The 18003-nt window shown below is 33.5% G+C and overlaps 2 protein-coding genes across 2 annotated transcripts; both read left to right on the top strand.

Annotated features, from left to right (window-relative positions):
* Positions 1 to 237: 237 nt before the first annotated feature.
* LOC106758407 lies at positions 238 to 2905 on the top strand. The gene is made up of 3 exons (XM_022779908.1): positions 238 to 1314; positions 2063 to 2602; positions 2701 to 2905. The coding sequence occupies exons 1-3, from the start codon at positions 469 to 471 to the stop codon at positions 2797 to 2799; spliced, it is 1485 nt and encodes a 494-aa protein (XP_022635629.1). The 5' UTR covers positions 238 to 468; the 3' UTR covers positions 2800 to 2905.
* A 691-nt stretch (positions 2906 to 3596) lies between these two features.
* On the top strand, positions 3597 to 5359 carry LOC111241490 (probable receptor-like protein kinase At5g24010). Its single transcript, XM_022779907.1, has one exon. The coding sequence runs from the start codon at positions 3743 to 3745 to the stop codon at positions 5120 to 5122; it is 1380 nt and encodes a 459-aa protein (XP_022635628.1). The 5' UTR covers positions 3597 to 3742; the 3' UTR covers positions 5123 to 5359.
* The last annotated feature ends 12644 nt before the right edge of the window (positions 5360 to 18003 follow it).

Here is an 18003-nt window from a genome sequence, read left to right as displayed (position 1 = left end):
TTTCTGTTCATAAATGGAAAAAATCCAACCTGACATAAGATTGGAAAAGAAGAGAACATGAAATGGAAAGTGTCATGTGACAAGGAAAAGGAATATTAATATATATTTTTTTTCAAATACAATAGAATATGGTTTTTGCTTGTAAATTATATCAGTAATGTTTGTCCAGAAATTCTACTTTGTTACCAGATATAAAAGATTTAACTTTTTTTAATTTCAGCTAACTTCAACTGTTATCAAAATCATAACCACAAAAAGGATAATTAAACCTTAAACATATACTAAAAATTCATGAGATTTGTATGAACTCCACAGGAATTATGCGGATAGATCTGCATAATAAGGGGCCCAGAAGAGGTTCCTTTTGTTCTGTTCTGTTCTGCTAACTCTCTTTTTTCACTCTTTCTGCCTCTTCTGTGCACATTTTGCTGTTTGATTATTTTGGTAAAACCTTGAAACCATCGTTTCATGTCCACCATGAAAAGAAACCTCAAGGATCAAGAACACTACTTCCACTCTTCATGGACCATAGCAAAACTAATCACCTCCTTCTTCCTCTTGGTTTCAATCTCCTACCTCTTCTACTCCCTTGGATTCATAACTCATTCACACGATTGTCCTCAAAAAAAGCCTTACCCTCTTTCCACAACCACACACGTTTCCAACACCACCATCACTCCTCCACCACCTCAGCACACAGCAAAACCCTCTGAGAAAACCAACATTTCACACATAGTGTTTGGCATAGCAGCCTCTTCCAGGCTCTGGAGGCAAAGAAAAGAGTACATGAAGCTATGGTGGAGGCCAAACGAGACAAGGGGAATAGTGTGGCTAGACCAAGAAGTGAAAAGTGAAGCAGGTGATGAGACCCTCTTGCCAACATTGAGAATATCGAGTGATGTCTCAAAGTTCAAGGTGAAGAATCCAGGTGAGGAGTTGGGGGTTCGTATATCTCGAATTGTGTCGGAGACAGTGAGGCTTGGGATGAAGAATGTGAGGTGGTTTGTGATGGGAGATGATGACACTTTCTTTGTGACTGAGAATTTGGTGAAGGTGTTGCAGAAGTATGATCACAACCAGTTTTATTACATAGGGGCAAACTCAGAGAGCCACTTGCAGAACATTCACTTTTCCTATAACATGGCTTATGGGGGTGGAGGTTTTGCCATAAGTTACCCTTTGGCTGTGGCATTGGAGAGAATGCAGGACCAGTGCCTTCAGAGATACCCTGCATTGTTCGCCTCAGATGATAGGATCCAGGCTTGTATGGCAGAACTCGGTGTCCCTCTCACCAAGGAAATTGGCTTTCACCAGGTTAATTAGTAATTCTCTTCTTCACTCCAATATCATGCATTCTCTAGTTATAAAACAAAACTTGCATTTAGTGTTACTGTTTTAGCATTAATCAAGTAAGTCTTTTTGCTGCATGAAGTTGGTCAGTAGTATATAGACAGATGAGAAGGATGATTCATATATATGCTTCATTATCATCATTAATATAATGGACAATATCGTGCCTGGAGTTATAATTAAATAATACAACAATAATGTCATAAAACAGAAAAAGACAACAACGTTCATTGTTATTTAAGGTGGCGTACACTAAATACAATATTTGAGGTTAAGTTTTCATTGATGCCTAGGAAAATGGTCCAGGACTTTCTCTGTCAAACAAAACCAAAATCAGCACTGTTAGTGTCATTTTCATCTCTCACGATCCTAAAAAGCATTGTTGCTTCTTCCACCTTTTCCTTTCCCATTTACTTTTTCACAGTTAATTTTGCTGTACTTGTTCAACACCAGCTTTTAAGAACATCCAATGCATGCGTTGCCTCCACGTGTTATGCACGTGGCTGATTTTGTCACTCTTGCTCTGCATACGTGTCCTAACATAACTCATAAAGAAAATTACGTGATGCCACATACTCACATGCAGATGGCGTGCATGCATCATAGCTGTTTGAGTAAAATGTTTCTCTCACACTCAAAAACTCTTGGTAAAAACATTTTAATATTTTTTATTTTATACAATATAAAAGTGTATTTTGCATGTTGTTTTCAGTTTGATGTATATGGCAGCGTGTTTGGGCTCTTAGCAGCACATCCCGTTACACCTTTAGTTTCGATGCATCACTTGGACGTGGTTGAGCCCATATTCCCGAACGTGAACCGTGTGGAGGCCCTACAGAAGCTTATTGGGCCCATGAGACTGGACTCCTATGGGCTCATGCAGCAATCCATATGCTACGACAGAGCCCGGCACTGGACCGTTTCCGTTTCATGGGGTTATGCGGTTCAAATATTCCGGGGCATTTTCTTGGCCCGGGACATGGAGATGCCCGGCAGAACCTTTCTGAATTGGATCCGGCGGGCGGATTATACCGGATTTCCATTCAACACGCGCCCTTTCAGCCGGAATGCTTGCCTGAAACCTTTTGTTTTCTACTTGGACAATGCCATCTACGATGGGGTTGCTGATGAGACTGTCAGTGACTATGTTCGGGTCCAGCCCAACCCGGATTGCAGGTGGAAAATGCCAGATCCGACCCAAATCTCAATGATTAGGGTTTATAAGAAACTCGATTCGCATTTGTGGGACAAGGTAGGTTCTTTCTTTTCTCAAGTTTCACCTTATATTGATGTGTGAACGGAGAATTTACTCATTTAAAAGGGTTTTGGTTTGTGTTATTGTTTGAGCAGTCTCCGAGGAGAAATTGTTGCAGGTTTCGACCAACAGAGGAGGAAGGAAGTATGGTGATTGAAGTGGGAGAATGCAGAAAAGATGAATTTGCTAATTAATGTTTAATAGGATTCAGCTAATAATATTCTTAATCGTGTTCTTCATTCTTCTTTTTTTTTTTATTTGTGATTTTCAAATGATTTTGAGAACTTCATAGCGTGTAAATTGATGTTTGTTTGGGTGGGGTTCTTACGATGATGTAAAATTATTGTAACTTGCATTAAATTTTTACATAATTTGTGACACAGTTCAACAAAATTATATTATCTTCATCTTCTTTAGTAAGAATGTTTTAACAATGTTTAGATATAAACTTAACCATATTCCGAAAATACACCAACATATATTTTAAGTTTGTTTTGCACATGAACCTTTTAAACTACAGCATGTTGATATGTTTTGCATCTTACATAAATTATTTAACTTCTTTTTATTTTACATCCTTTTAAACTGAACTTTTTTTAACACATGTTCCAAAGTTTATCCTTATTTTAGAAACATTAACCAAAAAATTACTTGTTTTTTATATACAAGTGAGCTGTTTCTTACATAAATATAATAATTACATAACTTTTATTGAAATCAATTAATAATGATATAATGAAAATGTTGTCAAATTTTATTTTATAATATTAAATTTTAACTTCAACATTTTTAGAAATTAACTAAAAAATTATATACACTTTTACAGAATTGAAAAAACTGTGTAATTATTAACTCATTAGTTCATAGTTCTTAACACATAATATGTGCCAGTAAACAAAAATCTAAGTGACTATTACATAATTTATATTATAAAAATATAAAAAGTAGAAAACATTCTAAACAAAATCAAACCTTAAAAATTAAATGCATGAGGAAAGAACGAGTCAAGACAGTGAGATACCAGGTTGTGAGAGCGTGTGGGTCCGTTCCACGTTCTCTTACTCAGTCTTCTTCTTCTTCTTCTCTTCTTCTTCCCACCCAAATTTCACCATCTAATTCCCTCTTCCACATCAAAACATGCCTTCCACCCTATTCTCTTTCCTCTTCCTCCTTCTCCTTCCTTTCCCCACCCTCTCCCACCTCTTCTCTCCCCCTGACAACTACCTCATCAATTGCGGCTCCGCCGCCCCCTCCACCCTCGTCGACCACCGCCCCTTCGCTGGGGATCTTGTCGACCACCGCCCTCCCTTCCCTCGCGCCGTTTCACTCCGAAACTATAACCCCCTACCCGACTTACTCCCAATCTACCACACCGCTAGGGTTTTCACTAGCCCCGCCAGGTACTCCTTCCCCGTCACCGACAAAGGCACCCACATCGTGCGCCTCCACTTCCACCCCTTCAACTCCTCCAACATAGATCTGGGTCGAGCTCAATTTCATGTCTTGCTCAACGGCCATGTCGTTTTGAGCAACTTTACCCGTTTGGCCAGTGGTTCAAGAAACCCTAGGATCGTGGAGTATCTAATATGGGTCGATGCGGATAGCCTCGTGGTCGTGTTTGTGCCCAATAAAGATTCGAAATTGGCGTTTGTGAACGCCATTGAGGTGATTTCTGCTCCCAAGGACCTTGTCCCTGAAACGGCACAGTATTTGAGCCCATCAAAAGTAGAGAAATTTGAGGGTTTAAACAAACAGTCTCTTGAGGTTGTGTATAGGGTCACTGTTGGGGGTGTTAAAGTTACCCCTTTTAACGATTCCCTTTGGAGAACTTGGATTCCTGATGATGGGTTTTTCAAGACAAGTGTTGGGTCTGAGAAGTATTACTTTGGTGGTAGGATCAAGTACCGTGTTGGTGGGGCTAGTCGTGAGGTTGGGCCTGATAATGTCTATAACAGTGCTAGGTTGATCAGGAGTAAGAATGATTCTGTTCCTAGTGTTAATATGACTTGGGTGTTTCCTGTTGTTGGAGGGTACAAGTACTTGGTTCGGTTGCATTTCTGTGATATTGCTAGCATTTCGCTTGGTTTGCTTTATTTCAATGTGTATGTAAATGGGCATGTGGCTTATGAAGATTTGGATCTCTCCTATATCACAAACTCGCTGGCTTCACCGTTTTACGCTGACTTTGTGGTTGATGGAGGAGAGGGAGCTTTGAGTGTTGGTGTAGGTCCCTCGCAGAGAAGCATGGCGTATGTCGTTGATGGTATACTGAATGCAGTTGAGGTCATGAAATTGAACAATTCTTTCAGTAGTCTTGATGGAGAGGTTTGTGCTGATTTTGTTATGAAGAGTTGGTCGACGGGGAATAATACAGGTATGTTGTTTACTCTGGTGGCTGCTGTTTGCATTGTGTTGAGCTTGTCCATAGTGATTCGTAGGAAGTTGCTTGGATCAAGGGAATCTGTGTCGTGGTCAAGGTTGGCTTCGAATTCATCAGATTATAGTGTTAAGAATTAGTTATATCAGAAGATAAGATGAAAAAATTGGCAATATTTAGTCAGAAAGTGAACAAGTTGTGTGTAAAATTTGTCGGCAAATCTAGCCATAATAGGTAATTTTCTCGAGAAAAGAATGATTGTAAGTCTGACTTATACAGAGTTTTTAGAGATTGTTGTATTGTATCTGTGTTGCCTTAATTGTTTATATCATAATATGAAGGCATTCCTTTTGCCACTTTGTTTTCTTGTCATTGTTCATTTTGCTCTATTCTGTAATGTGTAGCTATCATATTGAGTGATTATATGAATGTATACAGATACACCAAATTACCTATTTCGATTTATACTTGCACCGAGTATTGCTTAAACGAATCATGAAGCACATTTCTTATTCCATGAGCATGTTTGTTTTGCTCATTTTCTGCAATTCTGAGTAATTGTTTAGAAAATTGATCTTCTTGCTCATTTGGATAATTGGTTACGCATTTATCTCGAACAGATGGATTCCTGACTTCACACTACACTTCAATTCCCATTTGAACTCTTATCTTTTTCAAGCATTAAAAATGAAACATCTGAATCACAGTTTAAAATATTTGGAATTAATGCAAAAGGTTTGTGAGTATGAAAGAGGGTCTTTCACCTAACTCAGAACCAAAGAAGTTCAATTAAAGCATATTAATTTAGATTTTTTTAAAGATTCGATCAAACTTGTAATTTGTTAAGTAATAAATTTGCATGTTAAATTAGACATTTAATTTAACTTCATCAAAATTATTAAATAAGAGTAATATAATTATTATTCAATTACTTTTAGTATTTTATAAATCAAAAGTATATTTTTAATTTTAAAATTTTTCAATATTGAATATTATATTTTATTTTAAAAACATTCTAAAAAATTATAAAAATATTTTGGAATTATAACTTTGTAGTACAACTACATTAAAATTTGTGACTTAATTGATATAACTTAATCTAATGAAGGACGGGTTCTTGAGTTATATTGAATTTATAAAAAAAGTGGAAATGATCAATTGGTTTTTTTTTTATTAAACTAAATTATGAGTTTGCCCAAATTATATTTCATAATAAGATATCTAATTTTAGTCGGACAGTAATACAAGTCAAAATAATGTAATATATTTTTTCTTCAAATTAAAGAAGATGCAATCATATGAAATCTTAAGAGTTTAGGAGAAAAACATTAAATGTGGTTATCCTTTATTTTCTGTGATGCAGAAGAACACAATTACAGACAAAAAAGGTGAATTTCTTTGTTTAAGAGAAGGATGAATGTGACACAATGATTTTAGTGTGAAAAAGTTATTCAATTTATAGATTAGAATTATTGAATAACAAATATCTTAATTTGTGTGCCTTTCAATCAAATGTATCATAATTGACACACTACATTCAATCCACATTAAACGAGGGATTGTTCTCAATTATTGACGGTGAGATTCCTTACTTGTGTTAGAGATTTTTCAACAAAAAATGTGCTAATAAAATATAAGAGCTTGAATCAATGTGTAATTGTTTATTGTCATAACTATGCATTCATGTTCTTGCTTTCATTCTTAGGGCTGGAGATAGTTAACCCGCAAATTTTTTTTAAAAAAACAATATTTTATGATTCTAAAAAATGTTTAAATTAAATTGAAAAAAAATACTATTTTCTCAAATATCAATGTTTAAATCAATTATTTTATGAAAACGGGTCAAAAGTTCAAATCATTTATTATTACTAATTTTATTTTTAAAATGGACAGGATCCAATTTTTTTTTTAAGTTTTCTTTTCTAACCTTTAAGATGGGCCAAACTCAAACTTTTCTTTTAGGATTTCTATTTTTCCTCCTTGGTGTGGTACAGGGAGAGACTCTGGCAGCCAACTGCTTCTTCTCTAGAGCTCAAACAATAACCTTCATACTGTAGTCAACTACTTCTTTCTCACAGCCAACTGCTTCTTTCCCAGAGTTCAAATAATGACCCTCACACCGCAAGCTACCAAATCTTTTTTTCTGAATGGAAAGAAAAAGGGGAGACTTCACGAATCCGCGAGGGCAATCGTCGAGATCCAAGAACAAGTCGAAGCCGCCGATGATGATCACCAGGGAGAGCGCCAACACGCTCCACGTGCACATCCTTGACGGGGTAGGCAACAACTGCGACATGTTCAACAGCGTCGCCAATTACGAGTGGCGGCGGCAATGCGAGATCTGTATTTTGAGCGATAGTAGCAGCGACACCGTGACGAATGTGACCCTGCGACAATGTTGTTCATCAACGTGGCTTATGAACGGTTACTGTTAGAAGAAGAAGAAGAACAGGTTCAGATATTTGGTGGTGCCGGTGTGGGAAGTAATGAGACTCCCTTTCTTGAGTTTGCGTTCAATACCCCGTGGATGGTTTGGTGTGTGACTCTTCAAAATTGAAATTTCAACGTGGCTTATGAACGGTTACTGTTAGAAGAAGAAGAAGAACAGGTTCAGATATTTGGTGGTGCCGGTGTGGGAAGTAATGAGACTCCCTTTCTTGAGTTTGCGTTCAATACCCCGTGGATGGTTTGGTGTGTGACTCTTCAAAATTGAAATTTCAACGTGGCTTATGAACGGTTACTGTTAGAAGAAGAAGAAGAACAGGTTCAGATATTTGGTGGTGCCGGTGTGGGAAGTAATGAGACTCCCTTTCTTGAGTTTGCGTTCAATACCCCGTGGATGGTTTGGTGTGTGACCCTTCAAAATTGAAATTTAGGGTTTGAGGCAAACATAGAATACAACAGCTTAGAAAATAATTTAAAGGATGAAGGATAAAATTGTATTTTCATTTTTCTAGACAGGTAGCGGGTACTCGCGGGTGCGGATAATATGATATCCAAACCCGACCCATTTACAAGCGGGTATTAAAATACTCGCTACTCGTTATCCACGGGTACCTTTTACCCGCGGGTACTAAATACCCGTAGCGGATTTTATCTGCGAATACCCGCGAGTACGAGTTTTTATGCCATCCCTAGATTAATAGTTGAGTTTTAAAATACTGAACTTATTTTATATTCAGTACAGTTAACTGTAGTTTAGGTTTTTTATTTGCTTTCTCAATCACAAACCTTGTTTGCTTTATGCCTCGTTACATTCGTTTGTCAAAGGTTCACTCACCACTGTTGAAGGTTGTTGCTGTTGAAGACTGTTGCCATTGAAGGTTGTTAACGTTGTCGTTCGTCATAAAAGTGTTTCATATTGAATCAATATTGTCAGAGCGGCTGCAGCGGAATAATTAGCTTGGAACAATAAACCAAGATGGGGTGGATTAGTTCTTAATTAAGACGTGTGTCTTTTAAGATTTCTTCTCAATTTTCTTACTTAGTAAATAATAAATATAAATAACGAGAGTAAGGTAGAGAGAAATTTGCACAGAAAGATTTTATATTGGTTCGGATCTTACCAATCCTCTGTCCAGTTGCTAATCTAAAACAGATTAATTTTCCACTATCACAAAACAAATACAAACAATAATCACACAGAAAAACAATTTGTAGAAGTTTCGACGACACCTCTCTTGAAACCACAAGAGATGAACCTACACCTCCTTTGAATGTTCACAAATGATGAATCACCTCCTTCGAATGCTTCACGAAGGATGAACCTCTTCCAATCACATCCTTAGCAACACCAAGGATGAATCAGCGATTCCTATGTCACCGTAGTAGCAAAGTACCAGCACCACAGACAAGAGTTTCCTTAGCTGAGTAAGAGCACACAATTCTCACAAAGTTTAGAGTATTTGAGTACAAGGGAAAAGTTGTTGTTGATGGATAAGGAGAGCCTATTTATAGACTCAAGCAAATACTCTTCCATTCTTCATAACTGGCCATTTAACGCTTTTAATCGATTAATAATAGTGTTAATCGATTAAAATAAGTACAACGACTAGTTTTTAACGGCTAGAAAACCCCAACGGCTAGCTTTAATCGATTATTCTCAGGATTAATTGATTAAAACTTGCTTTAATCGATTATTCCAGAACTGATTGGGCTATTAGCCTCTGCAGCGTTTTTAATCGATTATAACTGGGTTTAATCGATTAAAACCAAGAGTTTTCGATTCTGAACAACAATTTACATACTTTGGAAGAACATGAATCAAAACCCAACAAAAGTTCCCTCAACTATAATTATTACAAAAGTTTTGAATTATAAAATAAGTCTTCAAATGATCTTCTTGAATCTCTTGAATTGTATTGGACATCATCAAAACTTCATCTTCATTATTTTGCTAACAAATATGAAACACTTTGTTAACATGTGACAAGGGACTTTTATGACATAAAATAATGTAGAATTATAGCTTTAACATCATAAAAATAATTAATAATTTTTTTTAAAATATTTCTTTTAGAATTATAATTTTGAAAATATCGTATAAATAGTGTTTAGAATTTTAAATGTATCAATAAAAGTTGTGTCAATATTAAGTTAAAAATGTAAAATTGTTTAATATTAAAAAAATAATTTTATAATTTTTTATAATATAGAAATTGGACTTTTTTAAATAGTAATTGAAACAATAAATAATAATTAATTTGTAATTATAATTTGAATGAAAGACATAAATTAAAATTTTGTTGAAAATATTAATAAACATCACAACTAATTTAGAATAACATTACATAAAATAATAGAGAGAAATTATTAATTAACTCTTCTACTTAATTACATATCTATAGGGTTTAATAGTTAATCACAATAAAGAAATACAACATACACAACTTAGATTTCAATAGTTAATGAGCTCCTTATACAATTGTAGTCACATGAATTTAATTATTTTAACATTTTTTTTTCAATTTGGGGTATACAAATTTATATATCAAGCTTAGAACAAATAAGCTAAATCTGAGTTAGTTTTAAAGATTTGATCAATACATCTGCTAGTTGATCATTTGATCCAACAAACTCATATTTTTTTTGTTAATGACAATAAATTTCTATGTGTTTTGTTCTTTCGTTAAACACTAGCTTTAATGCAATATGGAAAAAGACTTGACTATTGCAATACATCTTCATAATATGAATTTTATAGAAGTTAAGTCTTGAAGGAATTATTTTTCCTATATAAGTTGAAATGTTAGTGATGTTATTGCTCTATATTCGAGTTCAACCATCGATCAAGTCACTACATTTTGTTTCTTACTTTTTTAGGAGATAATATTCCCTCTAAGGAAAATAAAATATTTAGTAGTTGAGCGTCTATCCATAGGAGAACCTACCCAATCAACACCACAATACCTAGAAACTTGAATGTTTCTTTTATCTTCATATAGAAAACCTTGTCTGACACCTTTTTTAAGTACCTTAGAATGTGAATGATAGCATTCCAATGACCAAAAAATGGAGCTTGCATAAACTGGCTAACCACTCTAAGTGAAAAAGATAGATAAGGTCTTTTAATAGTACGATAGATTAATTTTCCAACTAGTCTCCTATATCTTTTTGGATCATTGAATTATTCACTTTCTTTTGTAGTTAATTTTTGATTTGATTATTTGTTGGTCTATAGTCAATCAACCTATTTCTTTTAGGATATCAAGAGCATACTTTATTTGAGAAAGTATAAATTTATCTTTTGATTGAGCTACTTCAATACCCAAGAAGTATTTGAGGTTTTCAAGATCTTTGGTTTTAAAATGTTTAGATAAATACTCCTTTAGTTTAGAAATTCTAGTAGTATTATTCCCGATGATAACAATATCATCAACATATAATGTTAAGTAAATACACTTTCTAAAACAGGTATGACAATAAAAAAAATTGAATAATCTGCTGATAACTCCCTATTTTTACATTTTTTTCTTTGTTAAAAATCTTTTCTTAGAGTTCTTTTCTTTTTAATTGATTAGAATTAGGTTAGTTTTAGGTTTTTCTTTAAATTCTTTAGTTTTGTATAAATTTAGTTAAAAATAGATTTTTAGTGTATTTTTTTTGTCTTTGTAAATAATTAGGAAATTAATATTTTTATTTAGAAAATCTTTTGATAAAAATTCTTTCTTTTAAGTGATAAATTTTCTTTTCTTTAATTTTTGAATTGATTTTTTTTCCTTGCTGCAGAATAAGCCCTTATAAATTGGGCTGAACATTTTATATGGTTGCACCTGAATTAATAATGCTAAACCTTGTATATGTGCAGGTGCTGTATGAAGAAATTGTAGATTGGGCCTTGGGTTGAATGGGCTGAAAGCTTAAGAGAAATGCACGAGCCAAGTTAAAACGCTACTGCTGCCAACGTGGGAATTAATTGATGGGCCGTTTTCTGGATTGCTGCAAGCACTGGGCATTTTTGCATTTGATGCTAATTGAAGAATGATGTTAGATTGTTGCTGATGCCACGTTATAGAATTGGGCTGAAATGCAAACACTGCAACTACACTTGCTTGGACCATGGGCTCTAGTTAAGAGTGACGGCGTCATTTTAGGCGTTGCTACTGCACAGGGGTCTCTTCCCCTCATTTCCATTTGCAAAGTTGTTAAATCAATTCACTTTGAGGCAGAGAAAAGAAACTTGTCCTTGACTTAGGGCTTTGAATGAGAGAAGAAGAGGAGCTCCATCACTTAACCAGAACGCAACTTGACCGAAGGAGCTGACCGGAGATGGAAGAGCTGACAGAAGATGAACGTTGCTGCCACGTGGAGGAACGAATGGCTGAAAGCACAACTTGTGATCAACGCGAACAGAATCGTCCGATGGGGGTAAAAGCTTCTCGAGCAAGCTTCATTTTTTTTCTTCTTTCTTTCGTTTCTGAGACCTTATATAAAAGGGGTTCTGCCATGTATATACGTTTTTTTTTTTGGAGACATACTTTCACCGAGACACTTTCAATTTTTACTGTTTTTCGCTCTTTAGATTAGGGTTTTCATTTCTCGTGCTTTTGGAGCGAAACACTCACGGTGGTGACAGCCCGTGGTGGCTCCGATTCTGCATTTCGTTCGGTACACTCTATTGTAATTGTTCTTTCTTGTTAATAAAATGTGTTTTTTTCCTTTGATGTGTTCTTTGTTTTGTGTGCTTTATGATTCTGTTGTTTTGAATTTGTTTTCTTCAATGTTTCCGTTCTTATTCATATTATGTGATTGTGTTTCGTGTTCTTGTGTGTTGTTTCTTGTTCTTGATTGAAAATAAGTTGAGCTCTAGACATCTGCACATTGTAAATTTCTTTTTGGAATTACACGACCCCAAGGTGGGCGTAAATGATCGGGATGTCTTCCCGAGCCAGATAAGAGTTCAATCCATAAAAAATATTTTAATTCATATTCTTTTAAGTTTCTGTTTGTGAGTTGTGTTTGTGGATTTGGAATTGAATCTGTTTTGATTTGGTAAATGAATTGATTGTTATTCATTTTTAGTTCTGTATTAGAACTTTAGACCCCGAGGTGGGCAACTTATGAACGGGATGTCTTCCTGTATAATAATAATTCAATTGATAGGCCATTTCAAGCATTTTAGTTCAGATTTGTGACTTCTATCCAATAACTTTGTTTTGTTTAGTAGTTTAGGTTGTGATTTTACTTCTAGTTTTTGTTTTTTTGTTAATGCTTCTTGTCTTTTTCCTTTATTTTTGGTATTTCTGGTTAATAAAGGTTAAGATGTTTTGCATATCCAGTAGTTGTTAGGATTGATTTTAGGGCATTGTAGTCTTTCTTTTATATTTGTATTTGCTCTTGCAGTTCTTATTTTGCAATTTAGCTTAGGCCTTTGTTCTGTACTTTTTGTTTTACATTTTATTTTCTTCTTTTCTTTTAAAACAGATTTGATCTTCTTTATTCTTTTTTTTTTAATTTCTTTGTTTAATTTCTTTTCCCCACCTTGTTTGTTAGTTAGTTAGTAGTTAGTAAGTAAATAATTACAAGATTATAACCATGCACTTTAAACGTAATTGTACCGAGTCCTTGGATTGATACCTAGGTTGTCCCTATACTTCATTAGTGGGGAACTTAGTTTGTTGGCTTTGATGCGACTAAAAGCGAGTTTAACATCTGCTTCAGTGTGTTTTAGCCCAAAATTTTGAACAATTGAGCTGAATTTTCCAAACCAAATACGTTGTGGTTGCTTAAGGCCATATAAAGAGCGACGTAATTTGCATACCAAACCAGACTCCCCTTGAACAATAATCCAAGAGGTTGTTCCATAAAAATTTATTCCATAAGATCACCATAGAGGAAGACATTTTTTATATCCAATTGATGGAGTATCCTGTGACGAATTGTTTTCATTTAAAAGAAAAGACGAATAATAGTCATTTTTGCAACAGGAGAAAAAGTATCACAATAATCAAGACCATAAATCTGAATGTACCCTTTTGCAACTAATCAAGTTTTTAGTCAACCAATTGCACCATTAGGACCTACTTTAATGACAAACACCCATCGACATTCAACTGCCTTTTTTCCTGTGGAAGGAAAACTAACTTCCAAGTATTATTATGATCAGGAGCTTGCATTTATGCAATCATGGTCAGTCGTCGTTAAGGATTATCAAGTGCTTTATTAACATTTTTTAGAATAGTAATAGATGATATTAAAGATAAAAAGGAACAATAGGAAGACGACAATATAACTAAGAAAATTATAAATAAGATGTAGATTTCAAGTGGAACAAGTCCCGTTTCTGATAGCAATAGGTTATCTTGAATTATCTCCATCAGAAGTTAATTGTGGTATTGGATAATGATGGAGAAGGATTTAAAGTAGAAGATTCATCTTGTTGTTGGATGATTGGACTATCAATTTAGGTCATGTGTCGGAGGATATCAATAGGTGGAGATGATGGTTCTTGAAGACTTGGTCAAAACTAGAATTAGTACTGACACTAGACAAATTGGACTTAACTAAAGGTATAGGGAGGACATACTAAATGACATGAACATCTTGACCAGATGAAGAAAAGGAAAGAGTTTTTCTAAAGAATGTTTCAAGAGAGTAACAACGGTACCTCTTTTGAAGTTGTGAATAGCCCAAGAAGACACATTTGATAGCATAAGTAGATAATTTATCTAACCTTGGAGACATGTCATGACCAAAATATACACAACCAAATACATGAGTGAAAAAGATGGTCATTTGGAAAAAGAATGGAAAAAGGAACCTTATTATTGAGAGAGGAGGATGACATTTGATTATAAGAAAACATGTAGTTAGGTTGGCATCCCTTCAATGATGAGCAAGAATATTTACACCAAGTAGAGCAGTCTCAACTAAGTATTTCTTTTTTCTTTTTTTCTATACCATTTCATTGTGGTGTGTAAGGTCAAGTGGACTAATGCAATATACCATGCAAACTCAAGATTACAAAAAAATTGGATAAGAAATACTCTTGGGCATTATCACTCCTTAACATTTTAATTATTTGACCAAATTGATTCTTGATTTCATTAAAAAAGGATGTGAAGATAGACAAGAATTCAGAACGGTCTTTCGTAAGATAAACCTAAGCACATCTTAAATATTCATCAATGAATGAAACAAAATATTTGAAACCAAAAGATGAGACATCACTAGATCCCCAAATAACATAATGGATAATAGAAAAAGTAGACTTACACCTTGATTCATACCTTTTAGGAAAGATAAATCTAACATGTTTTTTAAGTTAACAAGACTCACATTATAAGGTCTGAAGACTACTAGCTCAAGAACCATTTTTCTTAGTTTTTAAAAATGTGGATGACCTAACCAATCATGTAACAATTTAGGACTTGGAGATGTAATACAAGATACATGCTGACTAGATCCAAAACAATACATTACTCTAACTTCATATCCTTCTCCAATTTGTCTCCCTGAACCATGCTTATGTGTAACAAATGACTTGTTATCGAAGGTTATTGAACAATATAACATTTTTGTTAATTGGCTTAACAAAATCGGATTGAAAGGAAAATTAGGAACAAAAAGAATGGATTTAATATTTAGATAAGGAAAAAGGGAAACCTGACCGACTCCTTTTAAGGAAATTTCAAAACCATTATTCGTAGTTATGAAATGTTTGTATTTTTGAAAAAAAAAAGATGAGAACAAATAGGTATATATTACTAGACATGTGATCAAAAACACCTAAGTCAATTACCCATGAATTTTGACTTTCCATGAATTGGATATGTAAGTTGTTGATATACTTGGAGTTTCATATGTTTTTGTGAAGCTATTGGATTTTAACCTTAGATACTCTTGATATTCTTCATTAGTGAATTTGGAGTTGGTACTTTCTACCTTAGAGATATGGGTGGTCTTGGTAGAAAAACCATGTAATGAGAAACAAATTTCTTGGGTATGACCCATCTTCTTACAACATGTGCATTGACTTCATCCCCAACCTCCACATCTTCCTCTAGTATTTCGTTATCTTCCTTGTGTGGCAACCATAGTAGACGATTCCATAAGTTCATGAAATTTTTTGCTTTAAGACATTGGAACTCGAAGGAGAAATATGGTCAAGCTTTTCATGGAAGGAACCTCATTACTAGTTAACAATTGGTCTCTAAGATGGTGAATGTAAAGCATGAAGGATCATCACAATATAGTATTTGTCAAATTTCTTCATTATTTCATCCATGGACTCTCCAAAAATTTTGAAGACAAAACAATAGTCTTTAAAGTAAAAATTTTAATAGAAAAAAAATTTAATCACAAGTAGAGAATCTCTTTACGACTAAGAGCCCATTAACAAAATCTCGAAACACGACACGAATGGTAGGAACAATTGGGAATGCTTCGGCAAGTCAGGTTGATGGTCGTCTAGAGAAGATTCGGTGATTGGAAGGTGGCGTGTAGGCTTCATGCACCTTGAGACAATGCTTGTAATTAATACACATGATGATGTGTGGGGAAGCTTCTTGCTCTGATTTCGTCAATGTTGGTCGTCGCTTGAAGAGGCAACCCCAAACCAATGGTTGTTGACAAACACTATGACCGACAACGACATGATGATGAAAAATGCACCAGAGATGACAAGCCAATAGAGCGAGATCAACTTGGTCTTATACCAACTTAAAACAATAAAGAGAGAAATTATATTGAAGTCCTAGAGGACCTTAATTAACTCCTTTTATTATTACATAGCTAAGTAATTAATCATGACAAAGAAATACAACACACACAACTTAGACTCTACTAATTAACCAGCTTACATATACTATGTGCACATGTGTTTAATTTTTCTAACAACATTAATTAATAATGTGAAGTTATTTTAACATGTATAATTGAGCATTGATCCATAAAAGTTGGTCAATAATCTTCATGCATGAGTTTTTTAAATTATTTTCTACAAACCTTAAAAGCTTCTTCTAAAATTATACGCGAATGTGAAAAATAAAGTTTTGGCAATTGTCATAATAACACCACAATTTTGTGGTGTGATTGTTTTGTTGGTAAGACATCTAACCAATTTTATGGTTCACAAAAAATATATACTTTTTATAACAAATGTAAGCATTCTATTATCTATAAATGTACATATTTTAATGTCTTAATCACCATTTTTGAATAGATATGATCAAGTTTAATCTTGGTTTTCATTTTTTTATTTACTTCATGAAGAACTTTCTACAACATATTATCATGATTAAGGTAAGAATTGAAAGGTTATTTATCTTATTTAACACAAAGTTGATTATCTTCTTCATATTCTTTTTCACATTATTTTAATATCATCTTTATCTTTCTAAAGATGGATTAAGTCCACTTTACTACTTCTAATCACATGATTAGGAATGATAAAGTGAACTTTAACTCATTAACTATTATAATCGTATGCCAAACTTTTATAGATTGATTGAAGCTTTCAACTGGCTAGTCCATTTTAATCGGTTTCATCTAACCTTTTTAACTTGTAACAAACCTGTTTTTTATAATAAAAATTAAAATAAAAAATAAAACAGCAATAATTATTTTAGCTTATCTAGCTAGAGAGATTGACTAATTAATAAAAGAATTAAAAACTATTTATATAATTAAATATGTTTTAATATATATATATATATATATATATATATATATATATATATATTTAGGAAACTAAATCAAAAAGAAAAATTTATGAACTGAATCAAGATTTTCAACACGTTTTCCTATGATGAGTAATCCATTTTTTTTTTCTGTTTTAATTATAGGCAAAATCAATATGATAAAGTATAATATATAACAAAATAATGTTTAAAATTATTTTTTATTTTGTCTTTAATATTAATTTGTCTTATAATTTTCGTAAGAAAGGTCACTTTTGTTGTTGTTTTTATTGGATCTGTATGAAGACTTAGAAAGATCAAGATTACTCAAATTCCATAGGAATGCACAATCTAGGCGTTGTGCATCACAATTGTTTATTTCGTTGAATGACGTAATCTAATATTGTGAAATTACAAGTTGGTTTATTCTAAAAACTCCCTACTTAATGATTTGTCCAATGACTCCATGTATGAATCAACAAACATGAATTCACATTTATCGATAAATCTAGAAATTTATAAAATAATACATAATCAATTTCATTTATTCTTTGCATGTATCATTTATTCTTTAATCGATGTCATACTATAAAATTAAATATAATACAATGACAAAAGTCTAGTTGATATTATGTAATCATTCTTTTTACATCAGTTGATGTAGAAATTCCTTCATTTTCTACATTAAAAATGTTTACACGGAATCTTTAGCTTATATAAAATATTAAAAATAATTTATATTAAAAGTCATTTTTGTAGCGTTGCAATAAATACTAATTGTGGAAGGTCAGTAGAAATATGCATGATAAAATAAACAGGAAACAACATGTTCAATCACTTTTAGGAAAACGTAAGAAAATTCAATCTTTACACGTAACTAAAGGGTTAAAACATTGAAATAA

This window comes from Vigna radiata, chromosome 4, assembly GCF_000741045.1.
Source record: "Vigna radiata var. radiata cultivar VC1973A chromosome 4, Vradiata_ver6, whole genome shotgun sequence".
In the NCBI taxonomy this organism is placed as follows: Eukaryota; Viridiplantae; Streptophyta; class Magnoliopsida; order Fabales; family Fabaceae; genus Vigna; species Vigna radiata.
The sequence above is the reverse complement of the archived record's forward strand: the minus strand, read 5'-3'. Positions and strand labels throughout refer to the sequence as shown.

Bases quoted from the DNA above. Each gene is read 5' to 3' on its own strand.
- LOC106758407 (XM_022779908.1), top strand. From the start codon at position 469: ATGTCCACCATGAAAAGAAACCTCAAGGATCAAGAACACTACTTCCAC. The intron at 1,315-2,062 runs GTTAATTAGTAA...TGTTGTTTTCAG, and splicing joins AGGAAATTGGCTTTCACCAG to TTTGATGTATATGGCAGCGT. The intron at 2,603-2,700 runs GTAGGTTCTTTC...TTGTTTGAGCAG, and splicing joins ATTCGCATTTGTGGGACAAG to TCTCCGAGGAGAAATTGTTG.
- LOC111241490 (XM_022779907.1), top strand. From the start codon at position 3,743: ATGCCTTCCACCCTATTCTCTTTCCTCTTCCTCCTTCTCCTTCCTTTC.